The sequence below is a fragment of the Chlorocebus sabaeus genome, chromosome 20 (assembly GCF_047675955.1).
Source record: "Chlorocebus sabaeus isolate Y175 chromosome 20, mChlSab1.0.hap1, whole genome shotgun sequence".
Classification (NCBI taxonomy): Eukaryota; Metazoa; Chordata; class Mammalia; order Primates; family Cercopithecidae; genus Chlorocebus; species Chlorocebus sabaeus.
Window position 1 is genome coordinate 949885 of NC_132923.1, and position 25790 is coordinate 975674.

Consider the following 25790-nt stretch of genomic DNA (forward strand, 5'->3'; position numbering starts at 1 on the left):
TTAGTACAATCATATAAATAAGCATTAATTAGGATAGAGCAGAGTTTCAATGAATAATCTGGAAAATCCAGAGAGGCTTCCAGAGTGGTGAAGGTTTCCAATCCATACTTCTGGGTTACTTTAAAAATACAGGCTCCCAGACCAGCCCCAGACCCAATGATGCAGGATCTCTGTAGGTTGGACCCAGTAAGATGTATTTTTAAAAGAGCTCACGGGATGGTTTGGGGGAACCACTGGTATAGTTGGAACAAAGTTTTGCAATCAGATCTAGGTTTGAATCTTGACTCTGCTCCTTGCTAGGCCTGTAACCTTGAGCTAATTACTTAACCTCCCTGAATCTGTTACCTCATCTGTAAAATGGCATCCCATTTTTCTGCAGCCGAACTACAGGGATTAAATGATCTCACATGCAAAAAATTCTATCACAGTTTCTGGCGCAATGTGTGGTCAATGGGTATTTGCTGGTCCACAGCCCACACACACTCTGAGCATGCATACAACCCACAGAAAGGCTCAAGAGGAAGGCGTGAAAATGTGTTGCAATCTACAGCTGTCCAGTCCAGTCCGGGGGTGCTGAGCGTAGAGAAAGCCTCTCAAGTAGGGGCCAGGCAACCTCTGCCATTGTCCAGCAAAGCTGTGCAGCCAGTGATTCCACTGCCTTATCCACTGAACAGATATACTGCTCCCAGCTTTTTCTATGTGACAGAGTTTTGAAATACATAGTGCAGAATAATAAACTAAGAAACAATTTGCTGTCTCCCACAGAGCTCACAGAGACCATGACACCCAATAGGTGCCGAGTATACTGTATGGTGGTTGCAAAAGCTCTCTGAGAAAGAAATGGGCTGCCCTAGGACATACAGTACCTGAGCCCCTATCAAATAGAGACTGAATGAGCACATAGCAGTGACTCCGGGGACATTCAAAGTCCAGCCCTGGGCCTGGATTAGAAGGCACCCGAGATCTCCTTTGGGCATGCGATTCTGTAATTCATTAAGTATACTAATGGGGAAACAAAGCTGCCTATGTTTTCTGCTGGAATATAGGGGCAGGTCAGGGGTCCAAGAAAGCACCACCAAAAACTTGAGGAAAGTAACACTCTTTCCAGAGCCTTCACAGAGGAAGCGGGGCTGGGGAGGGCACTGGCTTACTGGCATTCTGTCCTGACAGCTTCAGCTCCAGCTCTTGCACCTGCTTGACCAGCAGGGAGATGTGCTGGAGCATGTCCTTGTTCTGCAGCAAAAGCTGGTGCACGCGAGCCTGGGCCTCCAGCCGCGCCGCAGCCTCAGCAGCCAACTGGTCCTTCAGCAAGTGTACCTGCAGAAAAGAGGCAGCAGCAGAGAAGACAGGACAGAGAGAAGAGAGGGACATGAATGCACATGAGAGTCGCTGGCAGACAGCCGGGACCAGAGATGCCCTCCACATTCAGTTCAAGAAGAAGCCCTTCACGGGCAGAATGGGCATCTGGGCTTATCATTCCAGAGGAGGAGCCGAAAGGAGTGGGTTCACTGACCCTGTGAAGCTGTGTGTCCCAAGGGAGGGCCATGATGTATCACTAAGGTACCACTCTGGGCCCCATACCAAGGGCAAGAAGCAGGAAAGAGCCATCGACCCCCAGCCCCCACCACATACACACATACACACACACACACACGCACAGTGCTCCATCCCTGCTTAGAGAATTCCTTCAGCACCTAGTATGGCATATGCCATGTTGGAGGTGGAAGGGGGCACACTCTTTTCTCATCCCATCTTCTAAAAAACAAAACCAAAACTGATCTATTGACCCACTGGCTAAGAACAGTGTCACAACGAAGCCCATATAATCTTTCTCCCTCCCCCACTCACCCAAAAGTAGTGAGAAATAGGAAGCACTACACATGGCTTTTTAAATTAGTGATGCAGCTGTCATCAAGCCACTCTGTAGGTGGCAGCTTCTTTCCTTGTCTTCCCTTTTTATTTGCCATGGCAGACATCTAGGACCATGATTCATACCACATACCACCAGGACCACCTGGTAGGGGTTAAACATTTGCTGACTGACTCATGAGAGGGCCTCCTCCAACCAGCCCAGAAGGGCTGAGGTGAACAGTTTGTGGCACCCTCATCAATTTCCAACCTTCTCATGGCAGAGCAGCCAGCAGCGATGCATTCAGCATGCTTGAGGCCCAGTGGTGTCAACATCCCTGTTCTTGGTGAGCAATCCTTATGTGGAGATGAAACTCAGTGGGAGGAGACAGGGGCAACCAGAACAGGACCCTGGTTTGAAGAAACTGAGTTAGAAGGCCAATACTAGTGTTCACACATATGTGATTCTTATGCAAAGAAGTGAATAAAGGGTTCTCCAGGGAGGGTTTCAGAAAGCCCCTGAAGAAAGGGAACTAATGAATTTTTACGGCCTGAATCAATGTAGCTTATGGGGAAAAGGGTGTTCTTGTACCAAAACCATGGTGTGGGTAAAGACAGAGCCAGGTGACTGGGGGCAGGAGAGGTGTGACAAGGATGCAGGAAGATGGATGGGGAGTCAAAAGCATTAGCTGATTCTCTTGCTCAGAAAACAAATGCTCAAATTTCAGAAGAGGAGTTTGCTCTGAAGAGATTCACATTTTTTTTAGGGAGTAAAGGGCAGTACTAACCTCACAGTTGGCCACCCCTGGCCAAGTGACCTGCTGGCCCAGGGCATGCCCCTCCCAGCAACCAGCACTCAGAGAATTACACTTGTGGATACAGTGGCTGCCTCCCTCTTGCCCAGATTGGAGGCCCTGACCTTGCCATTGGCCCTGTTTCTAATTGAGTGGAGCCATAGGGGCATAATGCCTAAGGAATTTAAAGTAAAACTGTCCTCCATAAAGCTGCTAAGGACAGAAGATATTTTGGTCAAGAAGTCAGACTCATTTTTTTTGTCTCATATTAATTGAGAAAAGATCTGGGGAGGGGTGAGAACAGGCGTGATACAGTGAAATACATGTTTGGTCTTCATCCCTGTTTCCTGACATATAGCTCCCCAAACCTTGAGATATCCAGAGTGGTAAGAAAGTTTTTTGTATGCTTATTAGATGATTAGTGGTTGGGGAACCCCTGGAAGCTTCAGGATGGGGGCTGGTCACAGGAAAGACCAAGGTATGATTAGAGGGTTGGGACTTTTCAGTCCCACACCCCAACCTCCAGGAGGGGAGGGGCTAAAAGTTAAACTAATCATCAGTGGCCAGTGTGTAATCGATCATGCCTACATAATAAAGCCTCCATTAAAAACTCAAAAGGACTGGATTGGGGGAGCTGCCAGGTTGAACATTTGGAGGTTCTTGGAGGGTGGTGCACCTGGGGAGTGCATGGGAGCTCTAGCTGCCCTTTCTATGCGTGTCTTCCATCTGGTGTTCATTGGTATCCTTTATAATATCCTTTAAAATAAACCAGTAAATGTAGGTGTTTCCCTGAGTTCTGTGAGTTGCTCTAGCAAATCAGTTGAGTCCAAGAAGAGGGTAGAGGGAACACCAATTTATAGCCAGAGGTGTAGGTGACAAACTATTACTTGTAATTGGTGTCTGAAATGGGGGAAAGTCTTGCAGGATTGAGCCCTCAAACTGTAGGATCTGATGCTGTTTCCAGGTAGATAGTATCAGAATCAAACTGAGTTAGAGGACACTGCGTGTCCTCTGCAGAACTGCTTGCTTGCTTGGTGTGTGGGAAAAAGTCCCATACATTTGGTCATAGAAATATGTTGTGACAGTATAGCAGGAAGAAACTGAGTTTGTTTCTTCCTATATCCACTCAACAGGGAAAGAAATGTCAATAATATTTTAATCTGGATGTCAGACGATGGGTGGCTATTAAGGTTTTCTCCTCCTTGGAAAGGGAGGCATGGAGAAATTTCAGCTGGGGATCCCCCAAATCTATTTGGTTCTAAGGAACAGGACAACTGCTGTGGGAAGCCCACAGATAAGCCTCAGAGAAGGGTAAGCTTAATCTTGCACTTATGAGTACCGTTACTTATCCCAACAAAGAATGTCATCGAAAGGAACCTACTGAGCAAATAAAATTACTAAATTATTCATCTTCCATTTTCTTTGGAACCAAACCAAACAGAGAGAAATGTGGAACAAAGTTTTTTGGTGATTATAAACAAAGAAAGTAGAGAATCCTGCATGCATATCTCTAACTGGCACTTATTGAGGGCTCTCTGCACACATACTGCAGTGTCAGTTTCTTTTCTTTCTTTCTTTCTTTTTTTTTTTTTGAGACTCACTCTGTCACACAGGCTGGAGTGCAGTGGTGCGATCTCAGCTCACTGCAACCTCTGCCTCTTGGGTTCAAGCAATTCTCCTGCCTCATCCTCCCAAATAGCTGGAATTACCAGTGCCTGCCACCACACCTGGTTAATTTTTGTATTTTTAGTAGAGACGGGGTTTCCCCATGTTGGCTGGGCTGGTCTTGAACTCTTGACCTCAAGTGATCCACCTGCCTTGGCCTCCCAAAGTGCTGGGATTACAGGTGTGAGCCACTGCACCCAGCCCAGAGTCAGTTCCTGCTTCCCAATCTGAACATCCCAACAGGACAGGCCATTCAAATGCACCAGACCAGGAGCTGGAGTGCTTGTCTGTTGGGTACTCCCTAGGCAACTGTAGATAACTCACTCCTCTCCAGACCTCAGTTTCTCCATCTGTCAACCAAGAGGACTGACTTGAGGATCAGACAGTTGATAATTCCACATCCAGGTTGACATCGTGGTCAGTACTAGAGGGAATTTGTTAATGGCTCAGTTCCCCACTGTGAAGTCAGAGAATTAGAATTGAGGGTGAAGGAAGAGTCCCCTCTTACAGAAGCCAGGAAAAAACTTGAAAGCTTGTTTTGCAGGTACCCAAGTACCAATGGTGGAGTACCAGCAATACCTAAAAGAAGACCCTTGAATTAATTGCTTCCCATCGCAGATCCACTGGCACTAAGTGCCATGAGAAAATGCTCCTTGTACCAGATTAAATGGGCGTTTTACCTCTGTAAAACCAGTTATACTATTTCAGGTATTTTCAAGCCCTGCGACTATGTGAACACTCGCTGCTGCCACTGCCTGAGCCAGCACTAATGAGCCCTCTGCTTCTGCAGCTGTCAAAGGTGGTACTGGGCATAAGGCTCAAACCCCATGCTGTGGCAGGTTGTGCTGCAGGAGAGCACAAATCAGGCCACACTGAGACAAAATGGCCTGGACTTCTTTCAACTTTGAGGCGCAGTGTTTTATAACTATGTAGGCTTGAACTTGAAGCACTGAAATGAGGCAGCGTTATGTGAAGCCTTGGTGTGGGCAGTCTGCTACAGCCCTCTGTGCTTTGTTTCCCCATTCATACAACAGGGGCAGAGACCACTACCTCCTCCCCACCAGATGGGATGTTTTTTGGATTTAGCACGCTTTTCTTGCAAAGAATTAAACCCCTTTCATAAAAGTAGACCATATTTCTTTCTGGAAAGGTACATATTAGTGTCTCCTTTGCAGAAGTGTGTTGTCTTTGGCAATGAATGTTGTACTTACATACTAAGTTAGTGATGTGGCACAGAGTGATGTGACACTAAGGCCATGCCCGGAGTGCCAGGGCTCAGATGTCTGCACTCTGGCCTCATCATGACACACAAAAGTTCAGCCCTGCACCCTCCAGCTCTACACTGCTTCCCCAGACTCTGAAACCCACCCTCAACCCACCCAGCCACACCAGACCATTGGCCCCCTCACTCTCCAGCTTACTTGCCTGGACTCCAGCTCCTCCATCAGAAGTGAGGGCAGGGCCAGGCTGAAGTTAGGGAGTAGCAAGCACATGGAAATGGCAGTGGAGAGAACCAGAGCAATTTGCCCCCCCACACACTGGACACAGAAGCAGAGGCAGGCGCCGCTGTCTCAGCATGCACATGGCAGGGACTTGGGCAGTGCACACCAGGGTTCTGGGGACTGGGAGAAGCCACAGGGACAGATGCTAAATAGAGGGCCTCGGGTGGGGATGCGGAGTTTTGTTAGCACTCTTCCTCTACCTACAGCATACATGATTGCGAAGCATAAATAACCAATTCCTTGTTCCTGAACAAGCGGAAGTGGCAGCAGGTAGAGGAGAAATCTTTAAATAGCAATACTGAACTGTACTAACACTTTCCTCACGAACAAGGCCGGGAATTGGCAAACTGTGAACAGACCTGGCCTACTTAACTCTTGCCGATCAGCCACAGTGCCCAGATCAGTTCTGAGACTATGTCGGCCCAGCCCACGGCCATGCAGGTGCCAGCTACATCCCAGCTTCGATTTGAGGCTTAGCTATACTCCCATTCACACCCTTGAACTTCTGGTCCACCTAAAAGCAGGAAGCTAGTGCAGCCAGGCAAGCCTCATGCTGGGTTGGAAGAGCGGTCAGAGGGACTTGCGTATTCACTATTTACACACTGAGGTCTAACCTGGAAATACTTAAGAGCCAGCTGAATATCACCTTTGCCCATGTACCTTTAAGGTCAGGGTGGGCCCCTTCGAGACCAGCTCAGAACTAATTTAGGGTGAGGCTGGGAGAGGTCTTGCGGTCTTAAACCAAATCAGGACACTGTGAAGGAGACCTAAGCCTGGTCCCCATGGCAACAGCAGAACTAGACTGGCATGTGGGAAGAAATGGGGGGTGGGGGTGGGGGAACACAAATAGTGCGACAAGTGACCTCAAGGGTACATTTGTCTGCAAGAAACTGTCTTTATCCTGAGATTTTTACCCAGGAACAACACAGGAGGATTTGGATGCTCTCCGAGAAAACTATTCCCACCTGAAAGGCTGAGGTCACAATTTTACTTATTGGAATTCTGGGGACTGCTGGTAGTTTAATAAAGACAGACAGAAGCCTTGCAGTTTGGTGGCAACAGAGTTTGACAGAACAAGTAAGAGCTGACCTCGTGCTGGAAACTGAAATCAGCCCCACCGGTGCAGAGAAACCAAGCTTGCTATACTTGGTCTATTTCAAATGTGTGAAAGACACCAAGACACCTATTAGTCCAGCTACATCTTACATAATTGCTTTTACCCAAGGATATAGACACTAATAAAAAGCCCTTGGATTAAACACTACAAAGAAAGTGGAAGAAAGAGCAGTGTGAAGAGAAGTCCTCTAGTTTAGGACCAAATCTGTCTGCAGGACAGGGGAGCTGAAAGCCAGCTGAAAGGTACAATATCCCTGCTGTGCTCCTGGACAGCAAAAGCAAGATGCGAACAGAAAGAAGGTAGTCAGAGACAGATAGGCATGGCAGACAGAGGTACAGGAGTATGTTCAAGAACCTATCAGATGACCCCAAGGTCCTGTCCTATCTGACGATTTTGGTAGTCTAAGACTCTCCCTAAAGTCATCTCACCACTGTGGGACACAGACGCACTATAGTGGCCTTTTGATCACCACACTGCTTATACTGAGAGTCAAGCAGGGCAACTATATTCAACAGATTCCAAGTGAGTGAGAGGCTAAGGGTGCTCAGCCTGTGGACATATCTAGAACTGAGAGAGGCTCATGAAGCAAATCCCTAATACCACACTCTTTCCTTCCCCTAGATTCATTGTCTTCTAGGAGAGACGCAATTAAAACAGGGCCAGGGCAGGATTTCCCATGGAGACTGACACTTGATTCTATACCAGAAAACCACTCTTAGGGTTTCATCCTGACTGTGGTAGACCTGTGATAAGCTACATGTCTTGTTGCTTTGTAGACTGAATGCTTCCTTCCACCACCACAACACTCTTGTGTGGATTACACATTTGCAAATAGTTTCTAGTACTCGGCAGTGACTTCAAATTCAAATGCCTCCTTGATAAAATCATATCATGAATATGCATCAAGCCCACTCCTACATAAATAATAATTACTTGGTAATTGATACGCTACAAAATAAAAGTATTATGATCTGTATTCAATGGGAAACTTGTGGAAATGAAATGAGTCTGAGAATGGATCCGTGCTGGAGTGCTTAGTCTTTGTGCTCCTGTCAGCCGTCACGCTAGGGAGAGGATTCTCAGACTGCCATGCCATCAATAATGATAGGAGATGGATTCTTTTATTTGACAAAGAGAAATGATTTTTTTCTCCAAATATAAGAAGCCATTAATGACATTCCCCCTCTCTGTTGCTGTTTTGAACACCTGCAAATCCTCCTAGCATCACAAGATATCCTTCTGTTTCATGGTAAGACTTTTTAAAAAGACTCCAATAACTTGAGAGCTGTGTCCCATTGACTCTACTCTCCTGAAACCTGGATGTAAAAGTCATCCATGAGCCTCGCGCCTCAGGCCCAGGTCAGGAGACCGTGTTACAAGTAGGTCTTCTTCAAACCCTGAGTCATAGCAGATCCTGTTATGGCCAGGTCACCGCATGCCTCCTCAAGGTGGAAAGGTGGAAAGGATATCTCTGTCTGAATGATTCAGTCCACTCAAGAGCCAGGACAAGAGTAAGCAGAAGACATAACAGAGAGCGATAAGTGCTCCCTGGAGAAGTCTGCTCCCCGCCATTCTAGAATGCAGAAAACCTAAGTGGTCAACAGTCTGGTCAAGCAAATTTAGAATGTTGATGCAGGCTGCCTTTCCAGATCCTTTACCAATTCTCTCAAGCCCCAACTGCCCCCTCTCCTAAGATCTTCATGTACTCATCAGGCCCTGACCCTGGCTCTCGCCTCAGGATTCAGCCTTGGGTATGAATGAATGTCTTCACCATTCCCTGAGTGCCGGTGGTAGAGAGGAAGCTCAGACTCCTAAGTCCCAAGGAAGATGTGGACTACAGCGCCCTCTACAGAAAGCAAACAGGAGGAATCCCTGCTGAAAGCAGCAAGGGAAATCAGCTTACCCTCCCCTACAATGGAGCAGCAGCCCAACAAGTTTTTTGGGGCACAAACACCACCTTGATTCTGAGATCTAAGTCAATTCTTTTCATTACGGCACAAATAATATACCTAAATTCCTGTAAGTTAAATCCTACAATAATGAATTCCAATCAAATACTGCCTGGAATAAGTAGATCATAATGGAGACTGGGAAACTTATTATAGACATAGAGACTGGGATGCTAGCGGTAGTAGTCTTTTTACAACGGTGTTTGACACAAATTCATACTTTCAGCTGTTTTAAGAGTGGTATCATAAAGCCACAACTGTTCTGACTCCAAAGGCATCACTTTCCCGCCCCAAACATCAGGAAAATAAGGCAGGAAAGGAAGGGTGGAATTGTGTGCATCTTTTCCCTTGGTCAGTTCAAGTCATTAACAACATTCAGCCAAGCCAGCCAAGCCCAGCTCAGAGCAGGGGATACATGGGAAACCAAAATGTGCCTCTCCATTTCAACTGCATCCCCCATCTATCCCGCTCCCGCTCCCCAACAAGCAATGATTCAATAGCATGAGCAATTTCTTATGACTCCCTAGATTTTAAACCTGTCCTGAGCCCCTCGCTAGGGAAGGTGCATCAAGCCCATGAGAGTGGAGCCTGCGAAGTAGGGAGGAGGCTGAGGAGAACCTGGGCCACAGCCACTTGCGTCTGCTGCTGCTGCTGCTGGAGGAGCTGCTGGAGGAGTTGCATCTGGTGGTGAGTGGACAGCGGTGTCTCTGTGCCCAGGCCTGGAGGCTTCGAGGAAGAAGAAGGGAGCAGCATCCTGGGTGAGGCTGTCAGCATGGGCTCCTGGGGCTGTGAAACCTGGAGGGGAAGGAGAAGACAGGACATGACAAGTGGCAGGAGCCATCTTGAGGGGCCTCCCTCTCTTTGGCATGCACTTGGGAGGAGAAAATTGGTGCATTTACAACCCATAAGCTGACAGCACTGCATCTTCAATGAAAATGGGAGTAGAGGCCCAGGAAGGAAATGGTGTAGCTGCCTGGGCTGATACCACAGTCAAAAAATCGTATGGGGACACCTCGGTAACTGATCCCGCATGATGGGAGACTGATGGCTGATACTGCTCCATTTCTTGCCCACCATTTTCAATGATACCCTGTCACTGAGTTCCTTGAGATTCTAGACTTAGAAGAATCTATTTTAGAAAAACATAGCTTCCATCCACCCTACCATGATAACAGGAAGGAGACAGCTTCAATCCTCTACTCCGCTGTGTCCTTAGGGCTCCCTCCTCCAGGGTCTGAGATGTTCCTTCTCCCTTGTTGGGAGAAGTTTGGAGTTGGGTCCTGGAAGAAGGGGCCAGGTGAGGGGGCTACCTCCTGCCCTCCACTGCCTCTGGTGAGAACCATCGACAAAGAAGTTTGGATCCTAAAATACATAATGATCTGGAGAGATCCTGTTAGATGAAAGAAGTTCCTGTGTCCTTCCCTCCTTTCCTTCTGTCTCCCTCTCCTGTGGACATTTTTACCAAGATGGCTTCTATGATTCATGGAGTTCAATGGCAGGGAAAGGCATTTTGTTCCAGGCAGTTCTGCTGTGGGGACTTCTTCAGACACACACAAGGAAGGCCCCCAGTGACACAGGACTATTTCTACTTGTAGAGGACAAACTGGTTCCAAAGGAAACCCCAGGCAGACAATTTAGAACCGAACTGCCCTCCAAACCTCCACGTGAGATAAGACATGAATGTTGAAGAAAGAGAGGTGCCATGATATAAACTGCCTGGGAATCTAAGGGTAGAGCTATTGGTCAGTAATTTTGCTTCTGGGTTTAAAATATTTTTAATTAGGTTTGGCTTCAGGTTGGAATTTGGTCTCAAGTTCTTAGTTTCTTAATTGGATCACATTAGGAACTCCCAGAAGCCGCAGTCATCTCACCTATATGATGTTAGGTTGGAGCTGATGATGACTAAGGTGGTCTTTCAGTTTCTAACATTCAGTGGGCCAATTTCCAGACTCCACAGTGCTATCTACAGGAATTACCAAAGGTACACCACCACTACTACAGGCAGAGGGGGCCCAAACTGACTTTGCCCTATCAGCTAAGCCACAGGGGAGTCTGTGTGTGTGTGTGTGTGTGTGCGTGAGAGCGCGCGCGCGCGCCAGAGTGAGCCTTGCAAAATACTGTGCAAAGATGAGATGCTGTTAAGGGAAGAGGGTGCCAGGGAGTAGGAGATCAAATATTGGTGGGATTTGGGGAGGGCAATGTGTGTCAGGAATCAGCTCCACGGCATCCTGGCCTGCAGCAGCATCTAGTGTCCAGACCCTCTGGAAGTCAGACCCTCTGAAAGGCAGTGAAGCGTGCTCTGGCACCGCCACTGTGCCATGGAGTGTCTCACTCGGAAGATGAGCCGGCAGGGGCTAGGAAGCGACTGATGACCTGAGGGCACACGTGTGCAGATCACACAGATGGGCCATCTCCTGCCTACCTTGGAGCCTGTGTGGGACCCTCCTTCCTTCCCTACGGCATCTAGATCAGTCACTCCTCGGCTGAATTCCAGGACGTCATTCCCTGGGAGTGGGACCTCCACCGCGTCGATGTCAGTCTCCTCCGCAGTGGCCGTGGAGGCCCTCTCGGCTCCAGTGAGCTGGCGGCCTGCAGGGACAACACGGGAGGGAGGGGAGAGAATGAAAACACCAAGAACAAAGTCCTCCTTTCCTAACACTTGAGCTTTCAGGCATGTCGAGCCTAGGGATGCCACTGGCTTTCACACATCTTTTCACTCAAGTACCTTAAAGTGCATTTCCAGCCCAGTAAGATGTTCTCATCTTAGGATCTTTTCAAAGTCCAGAAACAAAAGCGGTACTTCCTCCAGCCTGGATGTAAAAGTTTTGCCAAGTACACAGGCCTATATTGACAGGGTACACTGGAAGAAGGGGATGCTGGTCATCTCCATGTCATTGCAGCTCAGGAATGGAAGCAGCCAAGGGAAAGAGCCCTGGTCTGGGGGTCCAGAAGTGAGGAGGTTGGGCTTCTAATGAACTGCTGGACAAGAAGCAAATCACTTCACTCTCTGGGCCCTGTTTCTTCAACGACAGAATTAGAGGCTCAGTTAGATGGACAGGTAGGGTTCCATGACTGAGGAATAAGGCAGGGAGATGTGAGGCTGCATTTTTACACATTATCAATCTCCCAGCCCTCAGAGCCTGATCCTCTCACCAAGAGCAGAAGCCAGGAAGAGGCCTGCAGGAAGTGGCACGGGGAGGAGGAGAAAGATGGGGTGGCCGCTTTTCCACGCTTCCTTATCCAGTTTTTCCACTTCCCGCATTTCTTCCTTTCCACTGAAGGCAATGGCCATGCCTTTATTTAATATTGAAACACAGGCACAGCATACTGCTTCATACCAGTGTATGAAAGGCCTGCTATTTCTTAGTTATCTTCCTTCCTTGATCCTATTTCTGGGATTCTATAAAAACATCTGGCAACTCCCGGGCATTTCATAGGAAATATTTTCATTTTCTATATTTGCAATTAGGTTAATTACTGCTGTCTTTAAATTAGATTTTTCATGAGTTTTCAGAGACCACGCACCAATTATAAAATGGAACAGGTGGCTGTAAAGCAGGAGATACAGAGCTGATGCCCCAGTGCTGAAGCTAGCCCAGGTAAGCGGGCCTCGGTCATTTGAGTGCCTGCCTTGTAGAACCAATTGTTCTAACAAGTTTTCCTATGCAAACCTACACGAGTCATCTAGGGAAACAAGCCTGGCATGTAGAAAGTAAACAGTGGGCTTGGTTTTCTTCCTGGCTACTCCAGGAGCTGAGGAGACAATCCTATGGAGGGCTGCAAAGGTGTTTAACAGAAAAGATGGTTCTGACTGCAGCTAATGGGGGCAGGGAAGGGAAGCTCTTCTGCCCCTTGGTCAGTCAGTAGGCGGGGAGCACTGGAAGCAGCCTGCTTTCTACCACACCCTGCACCCGGAAGTGACCATCTTGATGGTTGGGGGCTTAGCCTGAGAGATAGAGGGTTGGTAGGTGGGTGTGCTGGGAACTAAGCATTTGGTTCTCTATGCCTGTACAGGAAAAAGCAGGGTGAAATTTCCATTAGTGATCAGGAGAAGCTGGGCTCCTGCAGTGCTCTGTGCACTTAGCACATGATATTGGATGTGCCTGGCCATCAATCTTCCCTTATAGACTTGAGGCCAGGCTGTGTCTCATCCATGTTTCCTAAAAATGTTTCCCTGGCACAGAGAAAGTGTTCCATAAATACTGACAAAGGAAGTAGTGTAGTGACAGGGTAGCAAAACAGGAGAACAGGCTGCAGGAGAAGGCTGCTTATCTACTTCCCATCCCTGGAGATCCTAATAACGAGAACTAAGAAGCCCCAGACACAGAAGGTTTGGACAGGGCCTCTCCAGAAGCCCAGGTGGAATCAGAAAATCTCTCAGGTTTGGCCAGGCGCGGGGGCGGGGCAGAGAGGGACAGAGGCAGGAAGTCCACTGCATGGCAGGCAATGCAAGTGGGAGGGACCTGACCAGGAAGAGTCAGCATCTTATCTTGAGGGACTAGAAAGCAGGTAATACCAAAACATTTTCATCCTTTAAAATTTCACTCTAGATATAGTATAGAGGATAGACCCAGAAGGAATGAGAGTAAGCAATACTCTAGGTGGAAAATATGAGGGCTTGAGTGAAGACAATGGCAATAACATGGAGAAGAGACGGATTTGAAGATCTTTAGGGGGCAGAAATCACAGGTCTTGCTTGGCTGTGGTGGGGGCGGGGGTGGGGATATGTGCAGGATGAGTTTTAAAATATCTGATTCGGGTGACTGAGTGGAGAATGGCATCCTATAGGAAAAATCCAGAAGAAGCAGGATTGCAGGTAAGAGAATGAGTTCAGTTTTAAACCTGTTGACATTGTAAGAGTCTGTGTAACAGTCAAGTAGAGATACCTATTAGGCTGTTGGGTATGCTATGGACTGAATGTTGGTGTTCATATGTGGAAGCCTTAGCTCCCAATGTAATAGCATTTGGAGATGAGCTTTTGGGAGGTAATTAGATCATGAGAATGCAGTCCTCATGATGGGATTCATGCCCTTGTAAGAAGGGATGTAGGAGATCCCTCTCTTTCCACCCTGTGAGAACACAGCAAAAAGGCAGCTGTTTGCAAGCCAGAAGAGAGTCCTCACCAGGAACCAAATTGGCTGGTACCTTAATCTTAGACTTCTCAGTCTCCAAAACTGTCAGAAATAAATGTTGTTTAAGCCATCCAATCTACTGCATTTTGTTATGGCAAGCTGAGTAGATGACTACAGTGCATGAATGGAAAAATGCCTGGCCTAAAGGTAAACTTTAGTTGAAATCATGGAATGTCAGGAAAAAAAAAAAAAAATACCAGGGGTAAGTCCAGGAGAAATTGCAACACTTAAGGGGTAGGTAGAAGAGGAGCCTGCAGGCCGGGCGTGGTGGCTCATGCCTGTAATTCCAGCACTATGGGAGGCTGAGATGGGTGGGTCACCTGAGCTCAGGAGTTTGGGACCAGCCTGGCCAACATGGTGAAATCCCATCTCTACTAAAATACAAAAATTAGCTGGGCATGGTGATGCATGCCTGTAATCCCAGCTACTCGGGAGGCTGAGACAGGAGAATTGCTTGAACCCGGGAGGCAGAGGTTGCAGTGAGCTGAGATAATGCCACCACACTCCAGCCTGGACAATAGAGTGAGATTCTGTCTCGAGAAAAGAAAAGAAGAAAAGAAGAGAAGAAGAAGAAGAAGAAGAAAAGAGAAGAAGAAGAAAAAGGAAAGAAGAAGAAAAGCCTACAAAGCATGCTGAAAAGCAGCTAGCAGAGTCAAGAGGGAAGGAGTGTGGAGTAGGGGTGCCTGAGAAACTGCAAAGATGCACTTCATTCCAGGGCTGAGCACTACAGAGAAAGGTGGCCCTTAGGAACCCCTGCCTGGTAGCTTTAGGAAGGGCTGGCAGGGCAGCAGACACCAGATCACTGGAGGTTGAAAAGATATCAAGAGTGGAGAGAAAGAGTGGGAGAAAATAAGAAAATAGGCAGTGAGTACAGACAAGCTGTGCAAGAAGCCTGGTTACCAAGGAAAGGAGAGAGATGAGGTCATGGGTCAGAAGGAGATACAGGGACAAGAAAGGCTTAATTTTGTTCTGCTTTTAAGATAAGAAAGGCCTGGCCTTATCTATCTGCAGTTGGGCAAGGAAGGCAAAGTGAGCAATAGCAGATAATTTGGGTAAAGATTCAGGAGCATGAGATAACCAGTTGCTCAAAGTTCCAGAGGAGGTGAGATGGAGGTGGAATGCAGAGGCAAGTGACAGGAGAAGGCCACTGTCCACCGAGACAGAAGCTGGGGACAAGCAGGGCTGCTGAATGGTGAAGTAGCCCTGGCTGAGTTTGGGGATCAGAAATGTGTAATCGGTCTGTGGGTGGCAGTTTTCTCCAGTGCTGTTCAGTGTTACAGGGCGAAAATGAAAAAATACTACTGAGTTAATGTGGAATTGGGGTTTAGCCAGATTGGTACAGTCAAATGAGTAAGGAGTTACAAGCTCAGTCCCAAAGTGCTTGAAATGGCCACTTTTTGCCTTGAAACCGCAATGATAACAGCTTAAACTTAAACAGCACTTACGATGCTCCAGGCACTGCACTAGTTTTATGTGTATGGGCTGAGTACCCCTACGTGAAATGCTTAGGACTACAAGTGTTTCAGATGTTAGAGTTGCCTATTTGCATATATATGAGATATCTTAGCGATAGGACCCATGTCTAAACATGAAATCCATTTATGTTTCATACGCACCTTATACAGCCGAAGGTAATTTTATACAATTCTGTGCATGAAACAACATTTGTGTACATGAAACCATCAGAAAGCAAAGGTATCAAGTGTGGAATTTTCCACTTGTGGTGTCATGTTGGTGCTCAAAAAGTTACCGATCTTGGGGCATTTCAGATTTTGGATTTTCAGATTAAGGATGCTCAACCTGTATTAACTGATTTATCATCATAACTACCCTAAGAGATAGTTACCAGGAATTGGGGGGAAGGGAGAGATGTAAGTCAAAGGATACAAAGTTGTAGGTATGTAGGGTGAATAAGGCTGGAACTCTAATGTACGACATGAGGATTCTAGTTAACAATATCGTGTTCACAATCTTTGCTAAGAGAGTAGATTTTAGGTGCTTTTCTCACATTAAAAAAAAAAAAAAGTTTTATTTTCAAAAAGTTCTATTCTACCAAAAGGCTCCAGGTCCTTTCCCATGTTGGACTGTTTGCAGTTGGGGAAGGAGGGTCACCTCCAAGGGAACAGGATCTCTCCCAGGAAACCCTCTCCAGGAGGAGTGAGAGAAGCAGTATAGGTCACAACAGGGCAAGTGCCACAGGGCCAGTGGCCCCACCTGGCTCAGAGTCCCAGGGATGGCCAAGGGCAGCTGCTGCCACATGATACAAAAGATCATTCCCATTCCCAGGGAAGGAAGAGTAGTAAGAACAGGGAGGAATGAAAGACAGGCACAAAGAGGCAGAGAGGGATGAGGCACACATTGAAAGTGAGCAACATCATTGAAAGCAAAACAAGGAAAAGATGTGACAATACAGTGCTTTCCAGCTCCTCGTTTCCTCTGCACAATGGAGGGTCTGCTGACATGTGTCACTGGACATATCTCTACTGGAAAGATAAACATTGCACTAAATGAAAAGCTCCCAAACATGGAAAGTGAGATTCTCATAAAAAAAATCAGCCAACAGTTCTACTCTAGGCGCTCAAGGTGCCCCATTAGACAACAATCTTAGTAGAGTCAAAAATGCTCTGGGAGAAGCATTTACAGTAAGAAGAAACATATTCCTAGCAGTTTATAGACAGTGAAAACGCATATGGGGCTGTAAAAAGGAAGTGACTAATGGGCTAGGCAGTAAACAGCCTTCCTTGATAAGAAAACATTTCCAATCCCAGAACCAAATGCTAATTCCAAATGTTCAGACTCAAAGTATGTTTAGCCTCATGGCCTCGGCACTACACAATAACCAGAGGGCGTCCAGTTAATCATTTCACTTGGACCCATTATAAAATCAGTACTGGAGAGACCTTGTCTAGCTCTCTCAGTGTACAGATGAGGTCATGTATTCTGGAGTCCGCACTGGAAAACTTAATAAACGGTAGGTATTTATAACATTAGAAAACTCAATAAACAGTAGGTATTTATGGAGAGTGTATTATATGCTAGGCACTATGCTGCTTTACATACATTCTCTCACAATACCAGACAGATGAGAAAACGAAGCTCCAGAGACAGCATGAAATTTGCTGAGGATTAGCCATCTGAAAGGTGGAAGAGTCAGGATTCAAGTTCCCTCAGCGGCTTCTCTAACCCACAGCTCCAGCTCTCTCTCCATCGTGCCATTCTGTCTCTTCATTTCTGTGGCTGTTAATTTTATGTGTCAACTGGGCTAGACCACTACTGTACCAAGGTATTTGGTCAAACATTATTCTAGATGTTGCTGTGAAGATTTTTTTTTAAGTGAGATTAACATTTAAATCAGTAGAGTCTGAGCCAAGCTGATTACTCCCCCATAACGTGGGAAGACCTCATCCAATCAGTTGAAGGTCTTTTTTTTTTTTTTTTTCTTTTTTTTGAGATGGAGTTTCGCTCTTGTTGCCCCAATTGGAATGCAATGGTGCGATCTCGGCTCACTGCAACCTCCACCTCCCGGATTCAAGCAATTCTCCTGCCTCAGCCTCCTAAGTAGCTGGGATTACAGGCATGCACCACCACGCCCAGCTAATTTTTTGTAATTTTAGTAGAGGCGGGTTTCTTCATGTTGGTCAGGCTGGTCTTGAACTCCTGACCTCAGGTGATCCGCCCGCCTCAGCCTTCCAAAGTGCTGGGATTACAGGCGTGAGACACCGCGCCCAGCCAACTTGAAGGTCTTAACAGAGTAAAGGCCGACCTACCTGGAGGCAGAGGGAATTCTGCCAGCAGCTGGCCTTCAGACTCAAACTGCAACTCTTCTCTGGATCTCCAGCCTGCCTGCCTTGCCTCTCCTACAAATTTTGGATTTACCAAGCCTCTATAGGCCCATGAGCCAATTCTTTAAAATTGGCCTCTCTCTCTGTCTCTCTCTTGTTCTGTATGTCCCTAAACAATTTCCATCACCCCACAGGCCCTCTCCTCACCTACATGAGCAGGGGAGAGCCCTTGCTGTCTCCCTTTCTCTGCAGGGAGGCCCATATTATTTAACACATCCAGCCCATGCTTGATCTCCTTGCAGAGAGGTGCGCTCTGTTGGACATCTTAAACCTTGAAGAAGCTATACTGGGCCTGATGGGCTCTCCTAGAATGGACCCAGATGTTTCCTCATGTAGAATATCAATTCCATTTTTCTTAGGAAGAGTAATATACGGAAGATGCCAAGCAGCTGAGGTCTCACGTTTAGTAATGTGATTTTGGAAAACTATCTCCAAAAAGGTAATATAAAAGAGAGAGAAACATAGCTGGTATGCCTGTTACTTCCAAGCTGACCATCTGTTACAATCAAAGAGTGTGACCACGCTGGCCTCTATTTGTAGCCATGGTCACTGTCACCACCTTCTCATCAATACTCTGCTCAGCCTCCCAGTCTCACCTCAATTCTACCTGCTCCCCCAACACCAAGTGTCATCATTCCTCGTCAAACGGGGCCGCTTAAAAGTTGAAATTTCTACTTAATCTCTGTTCATTTTGGCATACAGTAAGCATTTAACAAACACTTGTTGACAATGACTAAAACATATGTACTCCTTGCCACACTCACTGACTGTGTTTGTCAGTTTATTCAACAAGTCTTTACTGTGCTAGGAAGTCCTAACCCTGCCAGAGCTCACACTCCACTAAAGACAGAGGACACTATGCTATATGTCTGGTACACAGTGGACTAAATGTTAATGTTAACGGCATCAGCCAGGAGTGAAGAAAACACAGGAACCCAGAAAAAAAGGGTTTAAATTTTCTGAATGAGAGTGGGAGCTGAAAGTCAGGCTTCCCAGAAGATAGTGCTGGGCTTGAAGGATGAGTAAGATGTCTGCATGGAGGGGAAGGCAGGGACCCATGGCAGAGGGAACAGTGTTGACTGTGGCTGAAAAGTCCATGCTACTTACTATATGTTCAGGGCAGGAAGGAGCTCAGGGAACAAGGGAGGAGTGAGGGAGGTAAGACAGAAAGAAAAGGACAGGAAGTGATCCTTATGGAATCCCCACTGAGTCCCCAGGGAATCATGAATCACATCAAACCCACTCCACCCAGCAGACTACTGCAGGGGCCAGAAGTGGCAGGAGAGAGCAGCTATCGCTGCAAAAGGGAAATAAGGTCTAGCCCTTGGTGTTGTTTACATAAAATGCTATCCGGGTGGTTCTCTCCACCTGGCCAGACCATATAACCCTGACCTCTGTGGCCAGCAGCTGAGTGACAGGTTCTGTAAAGTACTTGGAGATTAGATTAAATGCCTCTGACGGTTGTTCTGTGATAAGTGTTCAAACGCTTAACCTCTGAGCACCCTCTCTGTGTCCAACTCCTTTCACTCCAGGAATAGGTGTCTTCATCGGAGAAAATACCGTTTCCATTTTTGGTTAACCTTTCTTTGTACATGTGTATACTGGATGCCAATGTGACTGTGGGTTTAAATGCTTTTGAGAGTTAGGATGTGGCTCTCTGCCAACTAGGCCACCAACAGGGCATGGACATGACCAAAGAAGAGTTAACAATGTAAGACTTCAATCTTCTCCAGCTAGCAGTTCTTACGGCAGATCCTCCAATTCAGAAATGAGCAGATTGGCCTCGTTCTTTGAGCTCAGCAACCAGTTAGAGGTCTGATGTGTCCTCCATATTAGGTTTATAGGAAACTGTCACCATTACGCTCTAAAAATTGACCAGTGGAGATACATAAAATATTTGCCAAAGTCTACCTCTATCTCTTTATCTCTAAGCCCTAGATCACAGAGATGGAAAAAATTTAAAGTTTACATCACGTTAGTACTATGTATGGCCTGCTATAAACTGAGACTGGCCAAGGGTACATGACAAAATGCAAGGCTCCATCTGTGTGATCATATTTTATGAGTCAAGATCACTGAGATGCTGTCATTAGTAATAGAATGTCATTACTTAACAGAAATGAGTAAGCCAAAAGAGAAGTAAAGTAATTCCCTGTAGTCACATAGAAACTGAGCACTAGGATGAAAATAATGTCAGGTTTTGAAGATTTATAACTAATATATATCCAAAGTATAAAGGCTGTAAAAGCACAGTGAAAAGTCAATCTTCCTGCCACCGCAACCACCCAGTTCCTTTTCCCAGGATGAACCACAGTTACCAGTTTCTTGTGTACTATTCTGGAGATATTCCATGCATAAGAAATGTGTGTGTGTCCTTGCATGTGTACACATATATACCTACATATACGCACACATTTAAACCTATGCATTTTTAATACAATCGGTAGCATGTCATACCCATAATTCTATTTTTTTTTTCTTTTTTCACAATTCCAAACTTTGATGTTTTTAAGTAAGCAACATATCTTGAAGACGGCTTTAAATCAGTTCATAGAGAACTAACTCATTCTTCTTAACGGTTGTGCAGTATTCCATTACTCATACCATATTGTAATTTATTTAAAAGTCTCCTCTTGCTGTTTCTGATCCTTTGGTTCTATAACAAATTCTTTGCTATGTAACCTTATATCAAAATCATTTCATACCTGTATGAGTCTACCTTTAGGATTAATTCTTAGAAGCGAATTTGAAGGAAATTTGGAGGTCAAAAGGCATATGAATTTTCAAATAAGGATTTCTACATTTTTCTCCATAGGAATTCTCCCTCTATCATATGCTAAATTTGCAAACACATCTGGGTCTGTATATGAGTTTCTATTCTGATCCATTCAGGCACTTATTTGAACATGCGCTTTACCTATTATAAGCACAGTTTTACCTGTTATAGCTTTATCATGTCTTTTCATAAGTAGAAAGCCACTCCTCCTCTGCTATCATTCATCTTTTCCAGAATTTTTTTCTATTCTTGTTTTTTAAATTTTCACATATTTACTTTAAAATAATAATAGCATACATTATTATTTGTGGTGCATACTCTGTGCCAAGCACCAGGCTCGGCATTTTAAAAGTATCAGTTTATCTAATTATGTCAATAATTCTGAAGTACACAGTACTGCTATTTCTGTTTTTCAGAAGAATAAACAGTAAACTAACGCTCAGAGAGGTTATGGAACTTGCCCAAGATTGCACAGGCAGTGACTGGTGCAGCTACAATGCGTAGCAAGGGTCTTCTCTCTGAGCCACTTTGCAATGCTGCCATTTGCAGGCTAGGGTTTCTTTTGTTGTTTTTTAACTTTTTGAGTGGGATGCTTAATTCATTTGACTTTCATGATTTGTCATCTGTTAAGGTAAATAACTAAACCTTTGAATTTTCCTCTGAGCACTGCTTTAGCTATATCCCATGGGTTTTGAATACTGTAGCTTATTGTGGTGCCTCTTCTGCTGTTAGAAATCTGTATTGTCATGTTAAATTTATAGATTAACAAAGGGAGAATTAACATTTTTATGACATTGAGCTTTCCCATCCAAGAATATGCCATGCCTTTCCATTTGTTTAAGATTTTTTTCAGAGGAAACATAAGTATCTTATTTTCTTAATTGTTATTTTAAAAGATTTTTTCCTCCACTATGACTTCTAACCAGCTGTTCTTGGAATATATGAAAATCACAGATATATCTGTATGTTTTATTTAACTTTGACTTTCTAGCAGAATTCTCTTATTATTTCTAATAGTTCTCAGTTTATTTTCTTGGGTTTCCCATGTTAAATATGAACATGAGCAATATATTTTTTTTAACTTGCTCTTTTTCTTGCCCATACTTCATTTTTTCACATTTATTGTCTCTTGTTTTTTTTTTTTTTTGAGGTAGTCTAGCTCTGTAGCCCAGGCTAGAGTACGGTGGCACAATCTTGGCTCACTGCAACTTCTGTCTCCTGGGTTCAAGCAATTCTCCTGCTTCAGCCTTCTAAGTAGCTGGGACTATAGGCATGTACCACCACACCTGGCTAATTTTTGTATTTTTAGTAGAGGTAGGGATTCGCCATGTTGGCCAGGCTGGTCTTGAACTCCTGGGCTCAGGTGATCTGCCCATCTCAGCCTCCCAAAGTGCTAGGATTAACAGACATGAGCCACCTCGCCCGGCCTCTTTCCTGACTTTTAATGAGGCTTGAAAGTTGGGGATATTAAAATACTCTCCACATTGAGGGCTTGTAGAACTACAGAAGTTAGAAATTTAATAAAACAAACTAGGTAATTATAAATTTATGTTCTTTGTAATTTCTTTTATGGGGGTGCTTTTTTACTGAAATTTTCTTTGAAGTCAGATTTGGGAGCATAGCAGCTCTACCTCTCCCTGATATCCAGTTTAAATACTTCCTCATTTAATAATTTAAACATCTTTAATTTCTGTTATAAAAGTAATACATGTTCCTTAAAGAGAATCTAGAATATAGAGAGAAATGGAAAAAATAAAATGTTTCTTAAAATGAGTTCACAGCCTGGGGCTCGGGGCAGTGATCCACCGGAGCCTACTGTGTGCACTGCCTCCCCACCCACATCCGCAGAAGCCGCGGTGCCTACCTGGGTCCCCTGAGCTGTTGCTGTTCCTCTCACTCTCTCCATCTTCCTGACCATCTGCATTCTGCTGCGTGTGCTGTAGGCTCAGCTTGTGGCAGACCTCAAAGGCCTGCCCTACCGTCCGAACGATTCTCATAGCTTGGCTCTGGGAAGGAGAAAGGAGAAGAACAGGGTGGGTGAGGATGTGCCAGGGGCATGTGGACAGAAACTCATGCAGCAGCAAAGGAAAGAGACAGAAAAATCTAAAGTTGCTCAGATATGCACATACAAACGAGTGCAAAGACATTTTCCCTTCCTGAAATACTCTAGAAAACAGAAACTGTCACCACAGTTCTGAAATAATCAGTCAACTGAAAGGACAGATAGCAAATATGCCAATTATGGACTTAGCCCCAATTCTTCCCTCCCATGGGTAACACAAGTAGTCAATATGCTTCAGAATCTTTTGCCAACCATGATCAAATGTTCAATGGGTCCATCAAACTAAGAGGAACTTGGCTATCATTTTTTTCTTTTTTGAATGCTGCTGCAAATGTTGAGTTTTCCTGGACCTCCTACAGACCAACGGCAGTGGTAACATGAGGCTTGGAAGCCATGGCCTAAACAGCAGAAACCAATGAAAGCTCAGCACCCAGCTCCTCTGGAACACTACTAGTTGGCAGCCAACTAAATCTAAGGTGAGCCTTGCCCAGACTTACTCCAAAGACCTCATGTGCTTGTGTCTGTCCTGTGGCTCCTTCCTTTCTTTTCTTTTGGTATTTAATCTCTTGTTTTAAGAACCCAAGAAGGGAACTTGACCCTAGTTCCCAGTATTCCACCGTTTAACTAGGAGAGGAGAGACAGGACAAAGAAGCCTTATGTAGAGTCTTAGGCCACCCATGCAGACTGTGAGGAAGAGCCACATGCAGGGGTTCCAGGGCATGGCCTCAAAGGTGGATAACTGATTATGGTTTGATGATGTCAGCTTTTTCTTTCTTTCAAGGACAGAAATGAGTGATGTGGTTTATTTAGAGTTTCAGAGCTCAGGCTGGGAAGGGCTCAGCACACTGCTTCTCTTACTTCAGTGGACCTCAAACATCCCACCACCACGGGCTACAATTTAATCTAATTGTGACTGTCACCCTATACTCAAGTCTAACATTAATCATGTTTTGGATGATCTGACTTCAGGTCAGCCATGGCCACCTGTTGACACCATATAGTCCATCAATCACATCCAACCCCCCCAGGTAATGGCAGCAATCAAGTAGGGCTTTGCATCAGCATGAGGTAGCTGGTATTACATTACCTAACTCATATCCAGTGTTTTGATAAGCCTAGAAGGCCTTGTTGAAGGTAGTAAAAAAAAAAAAAGATCAGCTAATTGTAATATGAAATGCATAAATGAAGCTCATATTACAATGAGTTCATCTTTCTCATTACTATCTTCATGAACTCCTAGGGACCTTGGAACCCTGTGTATGGAACAACTGCTGTAGTCCATTCTTTGCTGGGTATAACTTCTAAAATTGCTTTTCCTCAAGCCTGGAGTCATTTCTATGTTCCTTCTGTTTATTTCAGGCCAGAGCATCCATATAAATGTGAAAAGGCATCTTGACTGATTATCATCTACATGTCAATTTGAGATCTCAGTCAACTCTACTGCTCCTTATATTCTTCAGTTCAAATCTCCTCCTAGAAGTAATTGTTTCACAGCTCTAACCTTTCTTAGCCATTATACTAACTCCAGGGATATTCTCCATTGGTGTCTCACCTGGAGCATCCTGACACTTCTGGGAGATAAGAACCTTAAGCGAAGCATGAGGAGATGGGTAACTTCTGTGGGGTCCACCATCACCCAGTGGTGAATCAGAACCTTTGTTTTCTATGTCTACCCTTAATTTCCTCCTGTGTCCACAAGGCAGGCTTAGGCCCCTTCTCATACTGTAGGCCTACAGTGTGTAAGAGATGACTGTTCTATCTGCACAGGAAGTTGAGAAGCAGTAGGCATCAGTCCTAAGCAAGAAGCCCCTACACTTCCCACTCCCAAAGCACACAAAAAGGTGTGATTTAGAAGACACAGTCCCTAACAAATGTGGGCTAGGAAGCTAATAAATGTAGCATTCTACATTTCCGTTAGCCATCAAGCTGTGCCGTGCTTAGGACGTTGTGCCAGGAAGCTTAACTCTCAGGTGAAAAGGGAGAAGAAAAGGCTCCTACGTCCAAAAGTGTTATTCCCCTAGGCCTTGAGACCTTTTGGTTCCTATTCCTTTTATGAGAGTAACAGCAGACTGCCTATGGTTAATAATCTCCAGCAAAGCTCATTACTAGTTTACTAAACCTTAGGTATGACTTTATTCTGCCTACCACGTATACCCAGTGTCCACTATACAGAGACTTTCCTCTACTTTCTTCTCTGACTTTTGGGAATTTTGCTCCCCCAGGTATCTTTACAAGAGGTAAAAAAGGTAAATGTTTTAGGTTGTAACAATAAAATAATGTAAGTCCAAATGATATGTAGAGATTAAGTGTTTAATTCCATACTTTCTTCTCTTACATGAATTAACCCAGATATCTCATACTGAATAAATATCTGTAAAGACTGAGTTAGTCTTTTCCCATTGGTATCATTTCCAGGGTACAGACCCAGCTTCCCCCTTTAAAATACAGTTATGTAGAAAATTCCAAATTCACTACTGAGTTTGTTCCTATAACATCTCAGGTTTTCCTAAGGAGGACGTGTTACAAATTCCATCATCTCTGTAAATCACAGATATTTCCTTTAACCAGCTTTTAAGATGATATTAAAAATTTAAAGATCCTCAAACAAATGTCCCTGATCTATGGGATTAGACAGGGGTAGGAATCCAATTCCTAAATTTATCTTTGGAAGGAATCCCTCAGATTTAAATAAGAGGATAAAGGTGGTGGGAGAATGACTTCACAGAGGACCTGTATTTCTCAGGCATCACAAGATGACAATGGATGACAGGATATGCTCAGAACTGAGCATCTTAAGGATGCTGACTGCAGCTCAAATCTTTATTCTGCCACCTTTATCAAGGACAAACATGTGGAACATACTCACATGTTCAACCATCTATAAGTCCAAAGTGGCTATAAGGAAGTGGACTGGTTTTAATGCTTAATATTGATAACACTTCATTTTTACATTTTACTAGTATTTTTAACTAGCATTAGCAGCTGACCCTAATCTCTACCTGATTCCCCTGAAAAAGTAGAAAATGCAGACTTTAGGTTTACTGGTCCTGCCTTCCCCATTCTGGAAAGGGCATCCCATCCTTCAGCCTCCCATTTCCTTCCT

General features: G+C 45.0%; 1 protein-coding gene across 4 annotated transcripts in view; it reads right to left on the reverse strand.

The window, feature by feature from the left end:
* Positions 1–25790, reverse strand: part of LOC103223662 (carboxyl-terminal PDZ ligand of neuronal nitric oxide synthase protein) — a 317588-nt gene that overhangs the window by 20828 nt on the left and 270970 nt on the right. For all 4 annotated transcript variants that reach the window (XM_007976364.3, XM_007976366.3, XM_007976365.3 and 1 more), the window contains 4 exons: positions 22490–22631; positions 11298–11464; positions 9494–9670; positions 1152–1317 (listed from right to left, as the gene is read on the reverse strand). In XM_007976364.3, coding sequence (XP_007974555.1) covers positions 1152–1317; positions 9494–9670; positions 11298–11464; positions 22490–22631 — 652 coding nt within the window. The remainder of the gene's footprint in view (positions 1–1151; positions 1318–9493; positions 9671–11297; positions 11465–22489; positions 22632–25790) is intronic.